The 23,154-nt window shown below is 43.5% G+C and overlaps 1 protein-coding gene across 19 annotated transcripts in view; it reads right to left on the bottom strand.

Moving 5' to 3' along the window:
- Nucleotides 1-9,262, bottom strand: part of ABI2 (abl interactor 2) — a 66,657-nt gene extending 57,395 nt beyond the window's left edge. For 6 of the 19 annotated variants that reach the window (XM_061455179.1, XM_061455205.1, XM_061455191.1 and 3 more), the window contains exon 1: nt 9,012-9,256. In XM_061455179.1, the coding sequence (XP_061311163.1) occupies nt 9,012-9,128 (117 nt within the window). In that variant the 5' untranslated portion in view covers nt 9,129-9,256. Of the gene's footprint in view, nt 1-8,695; nt 8,715-9,011 lie in introns of those variants that run through there. The other 13 variants (XM_061455156.1, XM_061455238.1, XM_061455173.1 and 10 more) reach the window with 8 other exon arrangements.
- Between the last annotated feature and the right edge of the window lie 13,892 nt (nt 9,263-23,154).

Raw genomic sequence — 23,154 nt, 5'->3', positions numbered from 1 at the left:
AAGAGCAGCACTCCTGCTGCAAAAAGCTTGAAATAACCTGATATCTTGAAGAACTTCTCTCTTACCTTAAAACAGTCCATCTAACAGCTTAGTGCCCTCATGAGGGATGGTCCCACTCTTTCCCTACTTCATTCCCACCTCCTCCATCACTTCACACTTCCACCATCACTGAGCAAAGCAATGATGCTTTTCTTGTCCTAGTCAGTTTTCTGTTGGTTTAGCTAACTGAGCGGGCTCACAAATGATCACATAAGGAACAGACCCAGGACAAGGACATAATTAGAATATAAGCAGAAAGATGGTAGACAAGCTCAGCAATCTTGCACCTAAACAGCAGCAAAGCCTAATATTTGCATATTTTGATAGGCATTGCTTTAATTTCTAGACACCTTATGTTCCAAACATTTCTAGGTGGGTATGAGGAATAATTTATGCACATAATCTTAAATACAAGTTTTCCAATATAAAAAAAAAAAAAAAAGGAAGTCTTATTCAGGATAGTCCAGCAAGCAGTCCATTCAATCTTGTCAAGGCAGGCCTTCATAGAATAGAATCATAGAATAGCTAGGGCTGGAAAAGACCTCAAGATCATCCAGCTCCAACCCCCCTGCCATGGGCAGGGACACCTCCCACCAAACCATGCCACCCAAGGCCCTGTCCAACCTGGCCCTTCATAAATCTCAATCAGAATGCTTCTTAATATTCCCACACCAAGCACAAAATTTAGAGCCACTGCCAGAGCCACCCAGCTGGTAACACACTGGACAAAGAGAAAATTGCTATCTGCCCTTCACTGCTGAAAAGACTGGGGCAGTCTTCTAAAGCCTTTAATCCCACCCATGAAACTTTAACACTGACAAGAAAGTAAATAAATTTTTCAAACCTTCCTCTCATAAGGCACAAAGCAAAAATTCTTAATTCTTATTCCATGTAACTATGATAGAAAGATTTCCTTCACTAAAATCCAAATTTAAATCACTTTCTTCTCCTTCCTTGAAACCAGTGAACCTCTTTATATTAACACTAAACAAAATCTCACAAAAATTCTTACAAGATTTAGCCTAGTCTTTTATCAAAAAGACTAACAGAAATTAATATCTGCTTTCTAACAATTAACTGAGCATAAAACAACTTCACTACAGTAACACTAAGCAAATAACAATAAAACAAGCACTTACATTTCAAACTGAAAGACCATTAAGAATAGATATTACAATGACATCTACTGGGAAATAAGCTGCAGGAAAAGTGGAGTCCATAGTTCAGAGCGTATCACTATAAATTTGACAGAGCAACTTGCTCATTGCACCTGGGAGCCAGAAAATTAACATTTCTCACTGAAAAAGGCACAGTTCATTTGCAAGAACATATTAGTCAAAAAAATTTCACTTCAAGAAAAAATTGCCAACCTAACCTGCAAGAACCCTGAAAAGAAGAAATGCATCTAAATTCAGCGTGCTGTGATTACATGCTTCATCTACTGAAATGCAGTTTTGCTTCATAAAGTATGAATAGCCCAATGTCTAAGGTTCCAGGTAGAGGTATCCAACAAAATTTACAAAACTTAGATTACTAAGCAAGAGGCTAATTTCAGGTGCACATTTAAGCATGAAAACACAATATTTGAAAAGAAAATCCAAGATAAATGGGCCAGCAGAATCTAGATGTAGACTCTACCGAAAGCTTTCAAAAAACATGGTACTTAAATACATTTATCAATAAAATATTGCATTGAACATAACAGAGTAAGATATCACTTGCTTAAAGCACTGACTGGAGAAGCACTTTTCTTACATGGTGCACCACAGTGGTAAACCACTTCCTGCCTTAAAACCTACAGCACTAAACCACAAAGATTAATGATGCAAATGCAAGTAGAACATGAGCAACAGACAATAAATTTTAGAGAACTTATTAACTGTAGGATGCAGAAGCTTGCTACTTGGAATTACAATTCTTGAGCAATGTAATTCAGTAACCACAATCCAAAAACAAACTATAGAAGAGAACAATTAAAATACCACCTGTAACTAACAGTTATGGTCACAATACTTTGTATTAGCTACTTGCAAATTTACAGGTTGTATTTTTGCACTTATACAATACAGTATTACCATCAGCAAGTCCCATTACCACCAATAAAATGGCTTATGCTATTTCCACATCCACTCAATATAGAATCAATCTCACTCTTCCGTTCACTCCAGGTTGAACTTATAACACTATAAATGCATTAAATTAGCTTTCCTGGCAAAACACAGCACAGTTAATGCAAAGGAAAAGTAGACTGGTTGAGTGATAAATACTTCACCAACTTGGCCAGCTATACTCACTCACTTGAAAGGAAACAGACAAGATAGTCCTATACTCACATTATCACTAAACTTACCAACCTAACAACAAGCTCACCGTAAACCTTGAGTAGAAAGAGACATGCGCTAACAATTGGTGCAACCATTTAATATAGTTACAACTCTGATGGGCATATATAGACTGAACTACTACCATGGAAATTAATTTCAGAAAATTAGAATCAAAGACACATAAGCAACATACTTTCAAGTACTTTTTTCCTGTATTTGTCATACATATTGAAAATATTTGGTGTCACTTCTGCAGATTTTTATTTTTATATATGCTGTTAATGCAAGGGAGGCTAACTCTCTCCTTCAAGCAACAGTTTCTGCCAACCTTACCAACAGTAAACGTCAATGCAGAGCGCACTGAAGTAATGCCCCTTCAGACACATGGCAAGGTTTTGGTAGTGGGTTAGCCTCTGTGGGAAGAGTTCAGGAGCTGCCCTCATAACAGGCTAAGCCAGCTCCAAAACAGACCCGCTACCAGCCAAAGCTGTGTCAGGCAGTGATGCTGGTGGTGCCTCTGTGATAGCTTATTTAAGAAAGGGAAAAAAAACACTGCAAAGCAGCTGTGAGAGAGCAATAAGAAAAACGTGAGGGAAACAACCCTGCAGACACCAAGGTCAGAGAAGGGGCAAGACATGTTTCCAGACCCTGGACAGAGATACCCCTGCAGCCCATGGAGAACATCATGGTGGCAGAGGTCATCCACCTGCAGCCAACAAAGGACCACTGTGGAACAGATCACATGCTCCAGCAGGTGGGTATGCTCTGAAAGAAGCTACAGCCCATTGAAAGCCCACATCAGAGCAGGCTCCTGGCAAATGATGCAGACTATGGAGAGAAATCCATGCAGGAACAGGTTCTCCAGCAGGAATTATGGCCCATGGAAGACCCAGACTGGAGCAGTCTGTTCCCCACTGGGAAGAGCTTACACTGGAGCAGCTCTTTAAGAGCTGCAGCCTGTGGGAAGGACCCATGTTGGAGCACTTTGTGAAGGACTGTCCCATTAGGGGGAACCCACATTCACGACAGGGAAAGGTGTGAGAAGGAAGGAGAGGCACAGACAGTGTGCTACAAACTGACTGCAAGCCCCATTCTCTATCCCCCTGCACCACTTGGGAGGAGTTAGAAGAGTTGGGAATGAAGGGGTGTTGAGCTTGCGAAAAATGGAGGGCTGGGGAGGAAGGTAGTTTTAGTTTTGGTTTCTCACTATCCTACTCTATTTCTAATTGGCAATAAATTAAATTAATATTCCACAAATCGAGTTGGTTTTGCCAATGGCGGTCATCAGTGTGTGATGTCCCTGTCCTTAACCCATAAGTTTTTCCTTACTTTCTCCTGTTGTTCTATTGAGGACTGAGAGTGGTAGGCACCTCGCAGACAGTCAGGGTTAACCAACCGCAGCATACTACTACAATTTAAAATCACACGTTTTCTGACATCCTACAATAGCCTGGCAGGCCAGATATACCTACGTATTAATTCACTGCACTTAGGAGTAAGATACTATAGCATATTGTCCACGTATCTTAATGACTTCTATGATTCTATGTATCCATTACCACTACTAGTTTCCTAGTATTTTTAAAGAGTTTCAACTTGTCAGCATCTTCCTGAATTGTTGGTCTAACATTCACTGGAGCTAATCAATATCTGCTTTCATGTCTGATGAACAAGTGTTCCACCCATCAATCCTCTTATCACCTCTTCACCAAAGCTGAATTATAAAAGAAACAAGCTTAAGCAGCAGAAAGGTTGAAAATAACTCTTCTGATAGTTACATTTCTGATGGTTAAATATATTTTACAAATCTGAGTTGCCTTTGTTAAGGTGATACACATCTTCAGAGAAGAGAATAGAGATTATTACTAAAGATCTAACCACCAAGTTACTATTTATAAAGGACTGCCATTTCTGCAATTTAAAACTGGTATGCTAATTCTAGCATTCTTCTCTTATTCAACCTTATTCTCTTGTTCAACCTACTGGAAGATAGATGCTTCCAAATCTACAGCTACTTGGTCTAAGTAAGATTAACAGATATGTGGAAAAGAACTATGAAACTCATCTGTCTACAGACTGTAGTAAAATTACTGAGAAACAAATAGTTTTCACCTTTATGTCTATGTAAAAGAAAGCTATCTGCAGGAGCTGAAAGCAGGTACTTCTAATAACCAGAAGGAGGGACTATTAAGAACAGCAATAAAAATCCACTCCCATCCTTCCCCTCACAAACAACAGAAGGCTGTTTCTGTGTATAAAAAGCAATACAGTCATGGCAACCCGAAGACTATGAAGAGAGGAAAATCAGAAGCTCACGCTCCCCTTTCAGTCTCTAGAGCTGACAAGTAAAGTATAATAATCTTGAAAAGCTAGTAAATAGAGAGCTAAGAAATTCTTTTAGAAGAATCTAGATAACACAGTACATGGAAATCCTACACCCCTTCTGAAAGCTGAGCAAGGCACAGAGGATTGGCCTTTCACTCAATTCTGCATGCTAACTTTGGTGACAGGACTTCCCTCACCCAAATCTGTTCTTGCTAGATACTTCCTGGCTGAAATGCCTCCATCTGGTAATTTTTTCTGATGTTTTTAACAAAGAGTTAACAGACACAAGCATTCAGTTACCCGAGAAAGCCCCATGCACTGTGCAAAATGACAAGCTGATTTTTTTAAAAAAGCAAGGATCACGAGGAGCAAATAGAAGATTATTCTAGAATAGACTTACACAGGACAGCCTCAAAGAAACTGGACAGGTCAAGACAATGTTTGGAATTTATGTTAGTATACCAGTAATTTGCATAATTGCTTGGTCTTGTTACACCATCATAAATTAAGATTTTCTTCAGGATACTGATGAACAAAAACAATGCAGGAATATGAAAACTTTAAACACAGCATATTGTCCAGCATAACTAGTTCTCTGCTTTTTATGAAGTACCCAGATACATTAATGCAGACTGCAAATAGGTTTTCTTATAGTATCAGATACATCAGATAATCATAGAATCATAGAATAGTTAGGGTTGGAAAGGACCTTAAGATCATCTAGTTCCAACCCCCCTGCCGTGGGCAGGGACACCTTACCCCAAATCATATCACCCAAGGCCTCGCCCAACCTGGTCTTGACTCAGATAATATATTCCAGAGAATTACTCTGTTGCAGAGTTTAGACTGAGACTGAACTTGGTAACAGAGAACACAGCATTAGTACATAAAGCATTGAATAGGCAGAATAAAATTTAACCCATGACTGACATTGTGTCAGATACCACAAAAACATCCTCCTAGATAAAAACACTTATCTTCCTCTTCTCTTTAAGAAGCTGAAGTATGACATAGAAATAACTCCATGATTTCTCCAAGTTATTGAAGAAGAAGCCCTTCTGGGCAAGAAAAGTTATTTGATTTCTGTAGTAACACAAGCAGATTAAAGTGAGCAACTTACACATTATCTTTAAAAGCTGTAATTCTGTATAAAGTAGAATCAGAAAAATTACTAAACTAATTGCTATGGTATTCAAAATTATACTTAAATTTTCTCCTATCCATTTATTTTCCTATTTAATGGAATAGTATCTCTTGAAAAGCAGATCACCTCTACCAGGTAACTGATTGACTAGAGGGCTGAGAAACCGACTTACCCAGTGGGAAAATTTAAAAAGAACAACCATTGATAAAGAAAAATTAATGAAAAAACTTTTTTTGTCCAAACAGTAGCTTTTTTACTTTCATTACTGCAGGATCACTTACTGAATATTTGCTCTATTTCCTACAATGTTCCACAAAATTTTAAGCTGAAGTGCTCCGAAACACTTATTGTATCACAGACTCAAGGGAAGAATAACAATTTATGTAACATTCCCTGTTGCTACAGTGATTGAGCTAAGTATCAATTATAATTTGCATAAACACTGCCAAAAATTTAAAGAACTAATTTTCCACTTCTTAAGCAGAAGTCAAATGAGTTGCAGTTGACACAACTTCTACTACTATAAACTACAAGCAACTTCCACATGTAGGAGATCAGGTTTGATTATTTTGAAGCTGCTATGATATTGCTAAGGGGGGGAAGGAAGAGAAAAATACATTCACCTTAGCACTGAACTTCAACTGACCTATGCCTCCACTGACTTTTGCAACCATTTTTGTACTTGACAAAAAAAATCTCAAAGCACCAACTGACATAGAAAAGGGAGTGGCTTGTCTACAGACAAGTACAGCCCAGTGTAGCACCTACATCAATGGTCCCATCACCACACTGCCTACCATCCTGCAGATTATATTCAGGTCTCAGTCACTTTCTGAGCCTCCAGGAGATCTGAAGAATAACCACAACAAAACTTCCTGTCAACAACAAAACACTAAAGGATTACAGTAGAATTATCCCATCTTCACTACATGACTTTCTGGACAACTACTCTTCCATATGCGTCTAAGAAATCACATGCCCATCTTCACCATAAAATCCAAGGCTACTATTTTGAATGTAATTTGGATTTAATTGGACATAAGAGCTTTGGGATTATAACCATTATTATAATCAAAATCACCAGTATCCAACTAATCAACAGTTATAGTCCCATATACAGCTTTGTATACAGATCCTGTGCAAGAGTTTATGCAGCTCTGGCACCATTAAGGCGAGGGGGGTTCACCAACAGATTTGCTGCTAGGACACTCGCATCACTAAATGCAGAATCCCCTCACGCTGGACCTCATCTGTACAAAAATCCCACTCTGTGGTCTCTCAGCCAATTCCAAAGACTGGAGCCTATCGCCTTCCTGCTGCCCTTCATTCACCACTTGTTTAAAATTTAAACATGTCCATGCTGTGACCCATACTGCACCTTGCAGTCAACACTCACAATACAGTTTTGTTCTTTCATTCTCACCTCCCCCTTAAAGCTCTCTGTTGTCGCGATGCTTGGATAAATGGCCAACAGTCAGGGAATTGCTGTGAAGTGGCCAGAATCCATCAGGCTGACCAAGAGTGCCTCATTCTTTTCGTTCACTCACCATCTGTCTGTATCCATCTCCATACAGTCCTTACAGACTGTATGCTGTCTGCAGCAATAACCACCTTTTTTCATTCTCTATTTGCACAAAACCGCATGGAGTCCTCCTCTGTAGTTTTAGTTAAAACAATAAAAGCGAGCTGTTCAACACTGATTTTATAAACGGGTTTATACAAAGAAAAGGAAAAATGGTCAGAAAAAGGACAAAAAAAAAAAAAGCCAACTCAAACTACATCTGCTTCTTCCTATTTGGTTCTGCCTTTCAAGACTCCTCTTCCCTATTTCAGAAAATATCAGTTTTCCAGTTTTCATAAAAGCATAAATCTAAATACATGTATGTCAAGTTATGGCTGTAAGAAAGCATTTCAATATATTTCTCTTCAAGAATGTAAGCCACACTACTTCAACACAGGACAAGTTATTACATAATAAGATACACCTCTAATTTCCTGTAATTGACATGTTTTGTAATGACCCAAAATATGCAAAGTCTTCTCTCTAGAGGGCAGTTGGTCATCAAACAATTCAAAAGAAACAGAGCTGTTTTTAGAGGGGCATTTTAAATATTCTGTCACTGGTTCAACATTCTCTCCCATCTTCACTGACATAACCTCATCACAAGATCTCATCCCTACTTGTCTTCTGGAAACACACAAGCATTTTCCACTTAGGAGACTGAAAGCAAAACCAGGACTGGGGCGCTTTGTATCTTCCCTTCACACAAGACACCACAAACCCATGTCCCTCTCTTCTGTTTCCTACACATTCAGACCCTTCTCAGGGGGTCTTTTTTGGGGGGGAACTCTTTCATTTGGCCCTACAATTGCTATGAACATAAGCTGACAATATTTTTTTTCTCTTCCTAGTAAAAAGAGAAAGAAAGAAAAAACCCAAAGTCCTAACATCAACCTGGCTTCAGAGTGGTCAGAACACAAATCACTCACTGCGGTTGCAACTTGGGCGTAATCTCCTTCTCCCTAATTCTGTATCATCTCTACTACATCATGCTTTCATCCTGCACCTACAACTTGGTAGCTGCCCTTCCTATCAAATACCCCAACCCTGCTTGGGAAAGGAAATATAAACTGACAGGTATATCCCAATTAAAACACATAGCATTGTGTTCTAAATTAACAAGCAAAAAAAGCTGTATTTACACGAGACCAGTACCTCCTCAGTTTATCACACCATCTCCGTGCTGCCAGCAAAGGAGAGCAGAAGGTGGGAAAGGAACGAAAAGCAGCAACAACAGACGACACCATCCGAAATAAATATTCAACACGCTCACAAAGTGGAAGGAATTTAGAAATCAATTACATATCTAAACGCCTCGTCACACCGGGGTAGTTTATGCTGGAGGTGAACCAGCTCTCCAGTCCCCAGGCTGCAGCAGTCAGTGCCACCCACCCGTCGCCCTCTCATCGCGAAGGGGACAGGGGTGGCACGACTCCGCTCCGCCGACCCCGGAGTCGGCCCCACCGCCAACACCGGGGTAGAGAGGAGGACACGACCCTGCCCAGCCCTCGTGGGGCTGCTCCATGACCACCGCCTCGCCAACCGGGGCCACCTCAGCACCAGTGACCGTTAGGCGGGGACGGCGACCGTTATGCCGCGCGCGCCCCGCCCGCCGCACCTGGATGTAGTTGGTCTCGCAATACTCGGCCACCCGCTCCAGGTTCGTGTAGCTGTCGAACAGGGCCCGGCGCCCCCCCGGGATCTCTTCCTCCAGCAGCATCTGCAGCTCCGCCATCTTCACATCCTCTCACCCGGTCCGTCCGTCTCTCGGTCCGTCCTCCTCGCCTCCCTTCGCTCCGCGCTGTACCCTTTCCCCCCTCCCACCCCACGGCGTTACTCGCCACCCGAGCCCGGCCTCGCGCCGCGGGCAGGAAGCGCGCGCGCGCGCGCCAGACCCCCACCGCGGCGGTGGACGGGACGCGGCCGGCAGACACCTCTTGCGCATGCGCCCGCCTCCCACCGAACACCTCCCCCCCCCCCCAACCTTCCCCTCCGTCCCGCAGAGCGCCCACTTCCGGCCCGGCGGAGGGACGCGGGTGATAACTGGGATGGTCCGGTGGCGGATCGGCTGCAGCGTGTGCAAGGGCGGTTCTCCTTCACCTCGAGCGGCTTGTACAAAGCAGAGGCGATCCCTGCCTTGTTGTGCAGTTTTCTTAGGGGTCTGGTTTGTTTTTAAGATCAGGTGCGGGGCTCGGCCCGGTCCCCGGAACTACAGAATCATAGAGTAGTTTGGGTTGGAAGGGACCTTCAGCGGTCCCTGAGCGCAATCCCCTTGCAATGAGCATCCTCAGCTACATCAGGTTGCTCAGAACCACATCCAGCTTGGCCTTGAATGTCTCCAGGGATGGGGCATCCACCACCTCTCTGGGCAACCTGTGCCAGGGTTTTACCAAGCCTCATTGTAAAGAATTTCTTCCTCAGGTCCAGCCTCTTTTAGTTTGAAACCATCACCCCTCATCCTGTCACAAGTCCTGCTAAAAAGTCTCTCCCATCTTTCTTACAGGTCCCTTTTAAGAACTTTAAGGCCACAATAAAAGTCTCCCCAGTCTTCCCCAGCTTGAACAACCACAACTCTCTCAGCCTTTTCTGATGAGAGGTGTTCCATCCCTCCGGTGACTGGATCTCGCTCCAGAGGCAGCAGTGTCACCCTGAGTTGTTGCCCCAGGGGTGTCCCCTGGAACTGGAGCTGGCTCCAGCCACAGCATTAGTCTGGAGGGCCAACACCAAATAACAACATGTACCTTCATTTTAGGAAGGCTTGGCGCTTTTTTTTAATCATCATTTTGCACTAATTTACTCAGTGGCAGCTTGCTAGCAGCACTCTTCCCATAGCATCAGTGTAACACCACATATATTGATACCTCTGGAAGCTTTGTCCTCAATACAATGTGAACTAGGATCAGACCCTCATGCTTTTAGTATAGCTGCTGCTCTGCTCTTCTGATGAGCAGAGGAAGAACAAAATGTTTCTTTTGTGCAGATTCGGCCTGAAAAGCTGCTATTGTACAGGGGCAAGAGGAAGGGTAAATTCTCAGCTGCCAAGTAGTCAGCTTTTCAGCTTTAACAGAAAAGCATATTAATGAAGGGTCAGCAGAAACGGAGGAAGGACAGCCTCGTGGCTGAAGCACAACACTGAAGCCATGAGTTAGGAGGTCTGTTTGGTCAGTTCCCGGCTTTAACACTGACTTCCTTTATGTCCCAGGCAAGTCACTCAGTATCTCTACAGTTGTGATGAAAATGCCCACCCTTAGAGGAATGTGGAAGGCTTTCCCACTGAATTCCTTCACCTGAACCCAAAAGTAGCCTTTCCCCTCCCCCAGGAAAAAGAAAAGGCAATCAGCCCTCTCAGCAGAAGTGTCCCAGCTTTCTCTAGGGGAGCTCATTTGTCTCTTTGAAATGAATTGCAGCTGTGATTACTTGCTTCATGTTCCCATGAGGCTCCAGAGCTTCTGCTGCCTGTGTAGTGCAGCCCTGCATGATTGGACATCCCTTACATACTCTGAATACAACAGTCTGATATTTTCCCAGCCTCTCTGTTACAGACAATTCTGTGGTAGTCACCAGCTAGAGAAGATCCAGTGCTGCAGCCCTTGTACACCAACCTGGTACTCTAGAAACAGTTGTTCTCGTGCCTTGAAAGCTGTTGCAAAGGCATCCAGCTAGATAGCCCTGGGTGCCAGGTGATTTCTAGAATTAGAAGCAGATTGTAAACAGCTCCTGGGGTCATGCAATAAACATTTCATCTTTGGGCCAGTCCTTTTTAAGTTTCTTCCCTTAAAAGAAAAATGAGATAGAAATCCCTGTCTTGAGGAGTGTCTGCCTGGAGATATTTCCTCTTATCTCGCTTAGCTCTCCCATGTGAAGGATGAGTCAGGCACAGTGTTCATTATACTGCTTTAAAAGCCCTCATATGTAAAGCATTTTTCTCCCAATTTTAAATATGGCCCAAAATTCACAACTTCAACTACTTGACTCTGTGCTATAATTTTTCTACAGGCAGTTGAATTGCCAAGGGTAATTCATATTTTCCAGCTGCAGTAGACTTAATCTCACAAGAAGTCTTGAGAATTGCAAAACACCCTGCTAGAGACCCCCTGCTATGGCATGTGCGGGGAAGGGAGGGGTGACTGCTCGAGAACACAAGTACCCTATCACCCAGTACCCACGCTCCAGCACGGGGCTGTGCTAGCGCGGTGTCAGGTTGCCTGCATCTCTTCACAGCAGATGCTGGCACTCCCTGCCCTAAAACAAGGACTAAAAAAGTAAGTGTCATCCAGGCTTGCTCTTGGTGCCCTGTACCCCCAAAGTTTATAAACCATGAGTTATACATCCAGAATTACTGACTGTGAACTAGTTAAAGAATAAATCCTGATTGTCGGCTCCCCTGCTGGTCATTAATGTGCCTTTTGAGAGAGCTAATCAGAGCCTTCACTGCAAGGGCTCAGAGAAGAAAAGCCAACCAAATCAACTCAAGGCTGCTGCGGGTGTGGAGCTCCATTCTTGTCCCACATCTCCAAGAATCAGCAATGGCCAGGCCTCCTCACCCTCAGACTTGCAGCTGATGAGTAACACCTTTGCCTTTCGGTAATGGGCCCCATGCTCCCTCCTCCACAGTACCTTTAGCTTGAGCTCTGCTCATCACATCTGCTGCTGCTGCAGCTCCAGGAGCTGCTCATGCCAATGCTCCCACCACTCTTCATTTCTATGCCAAGCTGGAGGCAGGCTAAAGCTGCCTTCTCCATTCATTTGCTTTTCAGGTGTGAAGTCAAGCTGTCATTTGGCGGCTCCCCAGAAAACCTGCATGATCTTTCTTTTGGCAAAAGGAGAAAGCTGTCAAGATGTAAAGAGGAAGGTTCTCTAAAGATGCTGTTAGGAATTTTAACTTGGATTAGCAGCACCAGACTGTAGGGAGAGGGAACTGTTAATTGTTTCATCTTCTCTCTGTGCTTTTGGGTACCATCAGAGCCTGCTTTGAGGGGAAACCTGAGAGATCCCATCTGCTCTCAGATCTGCACCCAGCATCAGCAAACCTTGCACAGTTCCCACCCGTGGGTCAGACACCTGCTGACCTCTCAGTGGCCCTGGGCGTAAGAAAAAAAATACATTCACACAGCTGCTCATCAGAGTAGCTAGACCAACCCGCCTGCGCAATCAGGTGCTAGTTATCACCACACGCTTACATTTTAATAGGGTACTCATTTGTGGATTAAAATTTAGGTATGAAGAACCCTCCTGTCAGAATAATGGCCATCCTATAATCCTCTGTATGCATACCAAAAAGAATTAGAAATCGTGTTTAAATTAGACCAACTGAATCCAACTACTAGTTCCCTAAATTTACATTAATGGCTTCCCATCTATCCAGTGATGTGCTAAACTAATTTTAAGTTTTTATACCCCCTCAGCCCTAATTACAGTATCAGATGCTTAAACTTTTCCAACTTTTTTAAAAATCCTTTTTTATGAGATTTTACCTTTGATCAGTATCTTTGAGACTTGGAAGCAAATGTATTTTCCACCTAAAAGTGCTGCTTACAGTCACCAGAAAATAGGAAGACAAGCATCTAGCTGGAGACACCAAACTGGAGGTTGAGACCCAAAAACACAGGGACCACTATTCTTCCAACTTCTCTCACATGTGTTAGGGTTTTACCTCTGCCAGTCACCCAAGGGAGTCACCTACTCGCAAACACTTGCATGGACAAGCCAATGCTTTGGTGTGCGCAGTCTTGTAGTTGGGCACTTTGTGTGGATGTCCCACATACCAAAGTTTGAATTACCAATTCTTAATTAGAGAAAAGTAATAATGGGGTAGCTCAAAGGCCACCTGGTTTTGGCACGACAGTAAGAAACCACAATCAAAAGCCTCTTTCATTTTTTTTGCTGTATGGAAAACTGAACAGCACAATCACCACATTGGGGTATGTAAGTAAACATCCTGTTTAGACAGATGACCAGGTCAGATATCCAACAGATCCTGCTGTAGGTTTTCAGTTCACTTATGTAAGTAACTCTGCTCTAGTTTCATGAGGTTCCCATTTATGAGCCCCCTTTTTTTTCTTTTCATGTTTTGTAGATGGTAGAAACAAAAGCTGAAAACCCCTGTGCTTGCTGCATCACATGGAGCTGGGCAGATTTGCAGCTGGAGAAAAGTCAAAGGTCTCTGATACCAAATTTACAGCCATATGCACTGACCACAGTAGATGGGAGGGAGGGGTGGGAGAGGGAGGGAAAACTGGGCAGCTTAAGAAAGTAGTCTGTAACTGAAGCATGTACCTTCAGTCCTTCAACAAAAATGTTGTCATGCCATCCTGCTCACTTCACATAGTGTCTGGATCTGCCTCTGGCTGCATGGCAGGTCTTTGCTATATAATCTAAAGCACCTGAAGCAAACAGCACCTTATTTAACTCCCACAGTTATACTAGAATGCCAGGGGTGGCCCCCCCAGCACAGAATGCAGATTCTACATATCCAGTGCTGCAACAAATGGTGCCAGGATCCCAAGGCATCTTAAAGGATCAACTCCGGTCCTTGCTGTAAACCAGAATGAAAAACCCACACAGCCTGCAGCTGCACATTCTCCTCCTGCTTCCTCAGGCATTCCGTAATTTGCTGGGCAATCAAGATTATAACCACAGATTGCCTCTCTGTTTATGAGAAACTGCAGCTGTGTAAAACACTTGCTGCACAAAGGGTGAGACAAGTGACCTATGGGGTAGTTTATACCTCCTGGAAGTGTTTGTGCTAACATTGCTATTTCAGTACCACCTCAGGTGGAGGCAGTGCATGATTGACATCTGATGGCCAACAGCACCTCCAGAGAGGGACAGGACATGTTACAGAGACCCAGACTGTTCTAGAACATGCCTCATTCCAAATACCAAGCTTTTTTCCTAGGAATTCAAGATTTCTCTTGAACTTTTATTTCATCACAGCATTGTGTGAGAAGGACAGAGGCAGTACAAGGGGAGAAAGTCTCTAAGGAAGGAAGAGGTCAAACTAAATAGGAAAAATAATGATCTCTTTCTAACATTTCAGACTTTAAAAGAAAACAGGCAACAAATGGTCTCAAAGAGAAGCCAGCACAAAGCGCAGTTGCTCATCAGTTTCCTTCCAAGGGTTCAAACAACAAAGAACTCAGGGAGAGGGGGACGAAAGAGCCGCTCTAACTTGTTTTTCTTTCCTGCCACTGTTCCTTCTCAAAGATGCAAATCCAGACCAACTGCCAAGTCCTTTCCCACCCTGTCCTGACCCTGTGACACCCCCCAAGTAAGGTCTGATATGGCTGCTGGGGAGACAGACCCCAAAGTAGAGACAGTGGAGTTAATGCTCCAGTACAGCACATGAGAAAAAATACTCTCTCAAATACTGTTTCCAGCTCACTACAGACTGGAGCAGATGTTACTGGCCTAGTTATGGTTTCTTCACATTTGCAAGTTTGCTCTGCAGCTGCAACAGTTAGAACCATTCTCTGAGGTCTCTGTTTCTTCCTGTATGAAATTAAAGTTCAGATTTTTAGGTACTTGCATAATTCCAGGAACTTGCCCCCTGGAGCTTTTTTAATCCTGTCCTGTTTGTAATCATGCTTTTACCACATAAACCACTTCAAAAAGGTTTTTATGGCCTTGCATATTCTTAGAAGCCACCAAACGAATGTGTGTTGTTTCTAGAACTAGCATAACTCCATTGCATGGGAAAGATACTAAACCACATCTGCGAATCATCTTTCCGCCTTCATCACACATCTGGTCAAGTGATCCTCTCACAAGGCTGCGATGGCAGTTCCTCTTTGGAATCATAGAATCAACTAGGTTGGAAAATACGTTTAAGATCATCAAGTCCAACCATTACCCCGGGACTGCCAAGACCACCACTAAACCATGTCACTGAGGGCCTCATCTACATGGTCTTTGAACACTTTCAAGGGACAGTGATTCCACCACTGCTCTGGACAGCCTGTTCCAATGCCTGATCACCCTCTCTGTGAAGAAATTGTTTCTAATATCCAATCTAAACCTCCCCTGGGCCAGCCAGATTCCAATTCATCGAAGAATCCACCTATGCAGGCCATGAGCAGCCAAATTGTCCAGGAGAAATTTTTGCACAGCTCCTGCTCACTATCACAGTCTGCATTGCTCTCCTTCTCCTAACTGCTTTGTCCTCCTGCTTAACTAATACACGGGAGCATTTCAGCCCTTTCTCTCCCCCACAGCCATTTCCGGCAGCATGGTAACAGCACAAATCAAAACGATGCAGTACTGCCTAACAGGAGATGGAGACTGATGGCTCCCCATCAGTCACAGCAGCTTCACCCACCTCAGCCCAAATCTGGTTTGACAGAATATTTATGTGCAGAAGGCAGCCAGGCTTCCCAGCACTGCCTCCTCTGAGAGGGACCTTAAAGGACTCATTTATTTCAAAGGCAAATATATCTCTGAATCATATGAGTGAGGTTTTAGCAGGAAAGAGTTAGAGCTTAAGATAAACCATCCTGCTACAAACTAATCAAAGTCAGAACCTCAGCACCCTGGAATGTAAGACAGGACCCCAAAGTCATGTGCCAGCACATGAAGTTTGATCTGTCTCATACAGGTGTAAGGATAAGCATTTTTTCTTTCCATCTTAGTCTCTTTAGGACTGGGTTTTCCAGAGAACACAATGGAGCGAGGTGTTCACACGCATGAATTCAAATGGGGCAGATGCCAGCCTTAGCTAACAAGCCTCTAGTGAGTTGGGGCTGAGGTGGGTGCACAGCTGGGGTGTACAGCAGCTTGTGACACTGGTTTCAAGAGTCCCTGTCAGACTGCTGCTTCCCCAGCTAGGGAATGGGATTGCTGCAGAAGACATCCCTAGCACAAGGCCAGAGGTGAATGGCTCGAAGGCCACAGGTTGGTCACCCTTCACCTGATGGAGTCTGGGGTTGAGCCACTGAGAGATAAACAAAACTGAGCTCTGCTGTTCAAAGTAATCATACAAGTCTGTGTAGATCCCTGACCGCACACAGAGATTTATGTGAATCAGGCAATTCATCCTCTCTAAACAGCCTCACTCCCTGCTCTGTGCTCACTACCCATGGGGCCTAGCTATGCATTAAGTCCCCTCTTTTCCTCTCTGCACTTTGCTGCAGCATGCATTCACTAAATATAATTTGACAGCTTAACTTTCTCAGGTCCACAGCTTCAATACGCATGCATTACTTCTGTGTGCCAAGTCAAACAAGCCAAGTCATAGGCTCCCTCCCAGCTCATCTTGTATGAAGAATGAGCACATCCTCATGTCCTCTCCCTTCTCACGTCCATCACTGTTGTTGGAATGGGCTCACAGAGCCATTTGCAGTAGCACATCTCTCAAAAATCTAGCAGCCTCAGAACCACACAACTAAGAGTTAACTGTTCTGGTTGTTTTGCAAACACTAGCTAGCCCTCAGCTCTAATCAGTTTGTCCGCTTCCACTAGTTCCAGTTTTGGCTTAATTCTAAGGCTCTTTGACGCCATAATTCCTGTATAATTTCATTGCATATGAAGGCTTTTACATCAAAGTGGTACCTTCTTACTCTTTCTGCCTCAGTAGCTTCAAAAAGTGCCATGTTCTCCAATGTGTACTTACTGAAATGTCATTGAAATCTGCCTTCTAGTTGTATTACCTGACCAAATCTCAAGGGCCTGCTTCTCATTCCAGAAAAATCTGGTCCTTGTCAGTATACATGACACCTCCAGCCAAAGGGCTCATCTATCCACTTGCTAGCTGTACTCCTTGATTCAGAAATCCAGAACTCATTAGAGTATTGAATGTTGTTTGAGTATACACCCAGCTACGATAAGAGATTTCAGGGCACAGACTGGCTATCATCTCTAATATGTAGGAAGAAGAGCAGAGAAGCAAAAATATACAGCTGGTGTACTTTTGCTCCTCTACTGCCAATCTGATTTTTCAAACTGTTTCTATACAAAGGAAAAAAGCAGAATGGAGAAATGCTTATCTAAAAGAAATGGCTGGAAGCTCAGCAGCTCCTAGGATAAAATACCTGCAGTAGCCTTCCTCCTCAGGAACCAGCAGTATTTCTCACAGCTTTCCATTAACTACTTTTATTATCTGAAAGTCTGCCCACATGGGTAATTGAGTGAGTCACATCAGTGAAAGACCTGGTGGAGTTTTATGAGGAGGCTGCACTGTAAAATTTCTTAAAATCACAGCTTATTCTACACAATGAGGATTTTTAGTTGTGGTGACAATTTCAAGACCAGTGCTGCAGTAGGGGGAGAAAGAAACACAGAGGTGATAAAGATTTCCAGTTCTTGAGGGTAATTGAGAAAATGTGATTGCTCAGCTCAGTTTACCACACTGGAACAGTACAGCTATAAAATAAATAAAGGCTAATGCAAGCTGTATGTCTGCGGTATTTTTATCTTTACTATGTAAAAGTTGCTATCATCATCAAGGCTCCCCAAGCACAAAAAGAGGTTCACTATGAACTACATATAACAAGTGGTCCTAGCTAGTTATCACTGCTGGGATATGAAACCAGATCCAGCAAATCCTCTGCATCACTTCCTTTTTCTTTGCATTATGACAATACTAGACTTGCAAAAACATCAAGGCATTTAAATAGTCAAGTAGGTGCTTAATGGGGTATAGAAAATCAAAACACCTAAACAGCTTCAAAAATTTCATCTCTAGTGACTGAAAGCCACAACTGAGATTTAAGTGCAACTGTCCTAGGCCAGCATATGAATAGTCAGTGGTATTCAATGCAATCACACAGTATAAATAATAGCCACAGTCATACAAAGGCTTGCAGGCCCAGGCCCATGTTTGAAGTTAATTTAGAGCAGTCTGTTAGCAAGCAATCAATTTACTCCTTCCTTTTAGAACAGTATCATCAAATCAAGGTGCAGACTCTGGCAAATTTAGTATGAATTCTGCACAACAGAAGGACTACATTCTTCAAACATCCTCTTCATTCCCAAATACCTTGCTCAGCAATGAATGTGGGGCAGCTACAACCATTAGACCAGCTGGTTTCCCATCATATGCCACGGTGTATTCTTGCAGACATCCCTGTCAGCTCCCATTAGTTCACATGGCTCACTCCTCCCAAGGCACCTTTCCCCCATTCAGACTCCTGGAAGAGCTTGCAAAAGCAGGACAGCCACCTCACAAGGCCAGAACATGTTCAGAAACAAATCTGCTGCACTTTTCTCCCCAAGCAGGACAGTTGCAGGTGGCACGACAGGGCTTTTTGGCCTGGAAACTGCATTTGTGGCAGTTTAGAGCTTGTACACATCATAACAGAGTAGCATTCGTCCACACCCTCTTTACAGCAGCAATACAGTTACTGCTGATGCCCGTAGTGCTCCAAAGCCCATCCCTGTATCAGGCTGACTTAGAAGCACTCGAGGATGGAGTAGGAGACAGGGAAGTTGTCAAGGGTAATAAAGTCACCCTAGCTAGATCTGAGCCTTGCTTATTGTGTATCAGGGTCTTGCCGAGTATGAAACAATGCTACTAAGTGCCTATTTCCATCCTCTGACAATATGAACTTTGCTTTTTCAGACACCCTGATTTGCTTTCTCTCCCTCACCCCAAAAGATAAATGGCTGAATATCACTGTTTTTCTCTTACTATTCCAACAGATTTTTGTTTCTTTCTGGATTCATGGCCTAGGGAAATTTGTCCAGGGAGAGAGCCTTAATGGGTGAATAGCACCTTCTCATGTATATATGACTATTTATTTCCTCCCAGCCTCCCCTCCCCAAGGCTTCTGAACATCAAGTACTTGCAGAAATCAACTAGTCTATTGCTGAAACACAGCCCCTGGGCCAGCAGGTACACAGCACAGCTAGAGCATCTCGTTCCATCAGTTAAATTAAAGATCTGAATCCAGCTGATGGCTGGGCCCAGCAAGCTCTCTTTTAGAGAGGATACTCAGGGCCTTCTGCATAGAACTCTGAAGGGGAAGATGATCACTTTACCCTTGCTGCAGTGTCTGAGTCATTACTGAGTTGGAAGCAACTGTTAAAAAAAGCCTTTTTTGGTGAGACTAGAGTTGGCAGCCAAGCAGGCACAGCATTGGATGTCTCACTGCCAGGCTTGTGACAGAGCTGACCTGCCTGGATGCCAGTGGGGAGGTAGGAGCAGTGCGTGCCAGTGCCCATGAGTTGCTCAGCACTGCAGAGACTGGAGCAGAGAAACAGAGAGGTTCAGAGGTGGCCTCACCTCCCATACCCCATATAAATAGCAAATATTTCCTACCTCATAGTGTCACTGCAGCATCACTTGCCCTCCTGCAGCAATGCTCCACTGTCACTGAGGTAACTGAGGCACTCATCAGGGACACATTTTAACTGGTTCTTCTGCCCTTTCAGTTCTGCATCCTCTCCTCTTTGGCCAAAGCAAAAGGCCTCAGCTACCTTATCACCACTACTATCACTTATCTGTATGTCAATTATAGTTCAGATTTTGCTCCAAGTTACACTGGTTTTAATGCGGAATCCTATACGATTTGTCCTTGCAACTTTTTACTGGCCTAGCATTGATCTATTTAAACTACTTTTCCCATTAAAGAAATGATCAAGTGCTTGTGTCACAGGTGTTGGTGGAGATACAGAACTATGACTGATGCTTTTGCCTCCTGGAAGCAAGGCTTTTCTTTACAGGAGCATTAACATCAGAGCCATCGCACATACTTCATTTCTCTTGGGTTCAGGCTCCTCTGTAAAAGAAATAGGAAGGACCTGAAAAGTAGGGAAAAAATTCTTTCCACTTCAGCTCTCCCCAAATCTTTCTGTGGGAATCACAACTGTGTTTTGAATGCTAAAATTCACACAGATTTAAAAATACTTATCTTCAAGGAATGTTGCTATGGAAACTCTTATTTTCTCTCCTTCCCCACCCTCCATAAGCGAGGAACATTTTCTTCGTCTTTTTTTTCATGCATGTGGTAGTTCCTCTTCCCCGTCTGCTACTGCCACAAACCTGGCATTGAATCCTAAGAGATGTCAAACAGGCCTTTTGTTTAGTTGAAAAGTGATTGCTAAAAGCAGTCCCGAGCTCAACTAGAGAGAGATGCCAAGATGGGTACATACTCTCAGGCTCCAGAGAAAGATGCCTGGAATATTTTCCACCAATTCCTGCTTTGGACAAGTGGAAAGGAGCAGCAAGAGCTGCCATGGCAATTACAACAATGCCACTTCCTGGTGACAAAACCCACAGGTGATAAAGATATTCCTCTCATTAAAAGTCTTTCTGCTCCTTTCTTGTCACTTGTGATAAAGGGGTAGGAAAGTGGGTGAATCCTGTATGCTCAAAGCGTTTCATGAAGGTACTGCATTACCACATTGCTTTTGCCCCAAAGCTACAAGAGGATCTGAGCACAAAAAAGAAGTCAATAAACTGTAGAGTGAATGCTGCTGATTAGGATATATCTATATCCAAGGGCCAATGTCAGGGAACCCCTTCTGTAGCATTAACAGAAACCTCAGGAAATTCATACATGGTCCTGTTGAGGGGTGAGACTGTACAGAAATCTTCTGCTGTCAGTGAAAAACTGCACAGTACCCAAAACAGAAAGAGTGAGAAGGCAATCAATGCTGCTTACCAAAATGTTCATGAACAAACTAGACACTGTTTTCCCAGTTTGGACTGCCAGCAGCCCCAGGTTCACATAACTGCACAGCTAATGGGGGAGCTGGTACGAGAACTGACCAAGATATTTTAAATCAGCAAACATCCACTCTACCCAACAGCCACCATTTATTGTTGCAGCAAGGACAGAAGTTGCAAAGACATGCCTTCTATTTCATGATGGAAAATAGAACATACAGCCCCCAACTCTGTGCTGCATGCCCCAGCCACTACCAGCAAGTCCTTGAACTGCTAGGAACAGAAGGCTATTACTAATTCGCAAGAATGGCTCTATATCCAGCCCAGGTTAATTAAAATCTAGAGGTAACATCATTCATAGCTATTTCGGAGGTAGTGAGAAGCTAGCTCAATAAGCTGTCTCGAAGTTAACTGTATCACCAGTTGCCACCAGCACAAGAGGAAAAAGCATAAGGCTTTGTCAGCTAAAAAAAAACAGCCATAACAACCAATTAGTGATGGCCTGATTGCTCCTGACACCTGTGCTGGCTGCCCGCTTCTGAGAGCAGCAGGTTGTACAGGCACAGAGATATATTTAGTCTTCCACCTTCCGTGAGTTTGTAGCCCTCTGTAGAAGCTTATTCTACAATAAGAGTCCAAGGAATGAAATGACAGCTTTTCTGTATGCATTTCAAAACCATCCTGTGGAATCTGTTAAGCAGCTTTCTGGTGTAGAACAGAATATGAAGCATAGAAAGCAATAATTCCCTGCATTATAGAAGCAACCTCCCCCTCTTGGCTTTGTTCCTAGACTAAGGCATCCTGTTTTTCTACAGGCTGCAGTGCTTGCCTGCATTCCCATGTTACCGCCAGAAAGGAATTTCTGGGCTTTAGATGTGTCCTTAGTGCATGGGTCTGAGCAGCAGGACTGACAAAACCCTGTTCTCTATTGACTCCTGAGACTGGCTATCTGCTACAGTGCAGGCGCTGACTCAGGCTTTTCCCCACGCTAGCATCTCTCAATGCTTTGGCTTTGGCTGCAATCTTGTGACACATCTAGCACAGACTCCCTGTGCCAGGTCACCTCTCCCCACCTCCCTAAATTTGTAGAAATATAAAAGTGTTGAGATGTCAAACCCCGATTCCTGTCAAATGCAGCTGATTTACCTCAAAGGCTCAGAAGTTACTTCTTGTGAAATGAGAACGGGGAAAATGGTCAAACATAAGTGGGGAGGGGAGCACGTACTACAAACACAAGTATTACTTAAGAAATCAGGCCAAACAAGAACTAGACAACAGTACATGATGGACAAGGGGAGGAATGGTACAAAACCGGTATTTCAAGCTTCCAATCAAAATAGATTAAAACTTCATGAGAAAGCTCTGATCCATGAACATTCCCACACAAAAAAGGGGGTCTGCTGCACAGGAAAAGGATCCAGAGTTGGACTGATGAGTTTTGCACTAAATCTGCATAGTTAGGCTCACTGAAATGACCAACACAGAGTCAGGAATGGAAACTGATAGACTTCAGCAAACAATGTCGCTGTGACCTCAATGCCACTACAGCAGTGCATAACAAATGCTTGAGAGCACCTAACCCCCTCCCCCCCCCCCCCCCTTTCCTTCCATCCTTAACACATTTCCTTAACTGATGAGTCAGGGTGTTTTTTGACAGCAGTTTTGAGCAAACACAAACTAATCACTTTGGACCACGTTCTTCTATCACTCAGGGACTCCTGTTACCACGCTTGGTTACTGGCTCAGCCTAAGAGCACAGTCTTACAGGATGCAATACCTCTGCAGACTGACAAATTATGGAGAATTACTCCCATTTCTGATTCTTGTAACTGGGGAAGGGCTGCTCTAAGGCATTTGGCCTGTACAGCTCCAGGAAGGCAGAAAAATGCCATAACAGAAGTCTGAACAATCACACTTGGGAAGCTTTTCTGGTGCTTGAAAGCTTCACCCCTATGACATGGCTACAGGAAAGCAGATCTCAGATCTTTGCCACTCAAATATACAACAGGCAGCTATTCCTTGTGCAGTTCCTAGCAAAGACAGCGCTACCCTACCATTTTTTCCCCCCAAGGCGGCAATAACTTAGCCTCCATTTTGCCTTGTCTGCACACCAGGGATGCTTTAAATTAAAATCCTTTACCTCACTGATTTCTCCAGA

This window comes from Pezoporus flaviventris, unplaced genomic scaffold (assembly GCF_033815535.1).
Source record: "Pezoporus flaviventris isolate CSIRO_AGI_PZ_B2104156 unplaced genomic scaffold, CSIRO_AGI_Pfla_v1 ptg000001l, whole genome shotgun sequence".
Taxonomy (NCBI): domain Eukaryota; kingdom Metazoa; phylum Chordata; class Aves; order Psittaciformes; family Psittacidae; genus Pezoporus; species Pezoporus flaviventris.
Note: the sequence above shows the minus strand (reverse complement) of the source record. Positions and strands in the feature narration are given on the sequence as shown.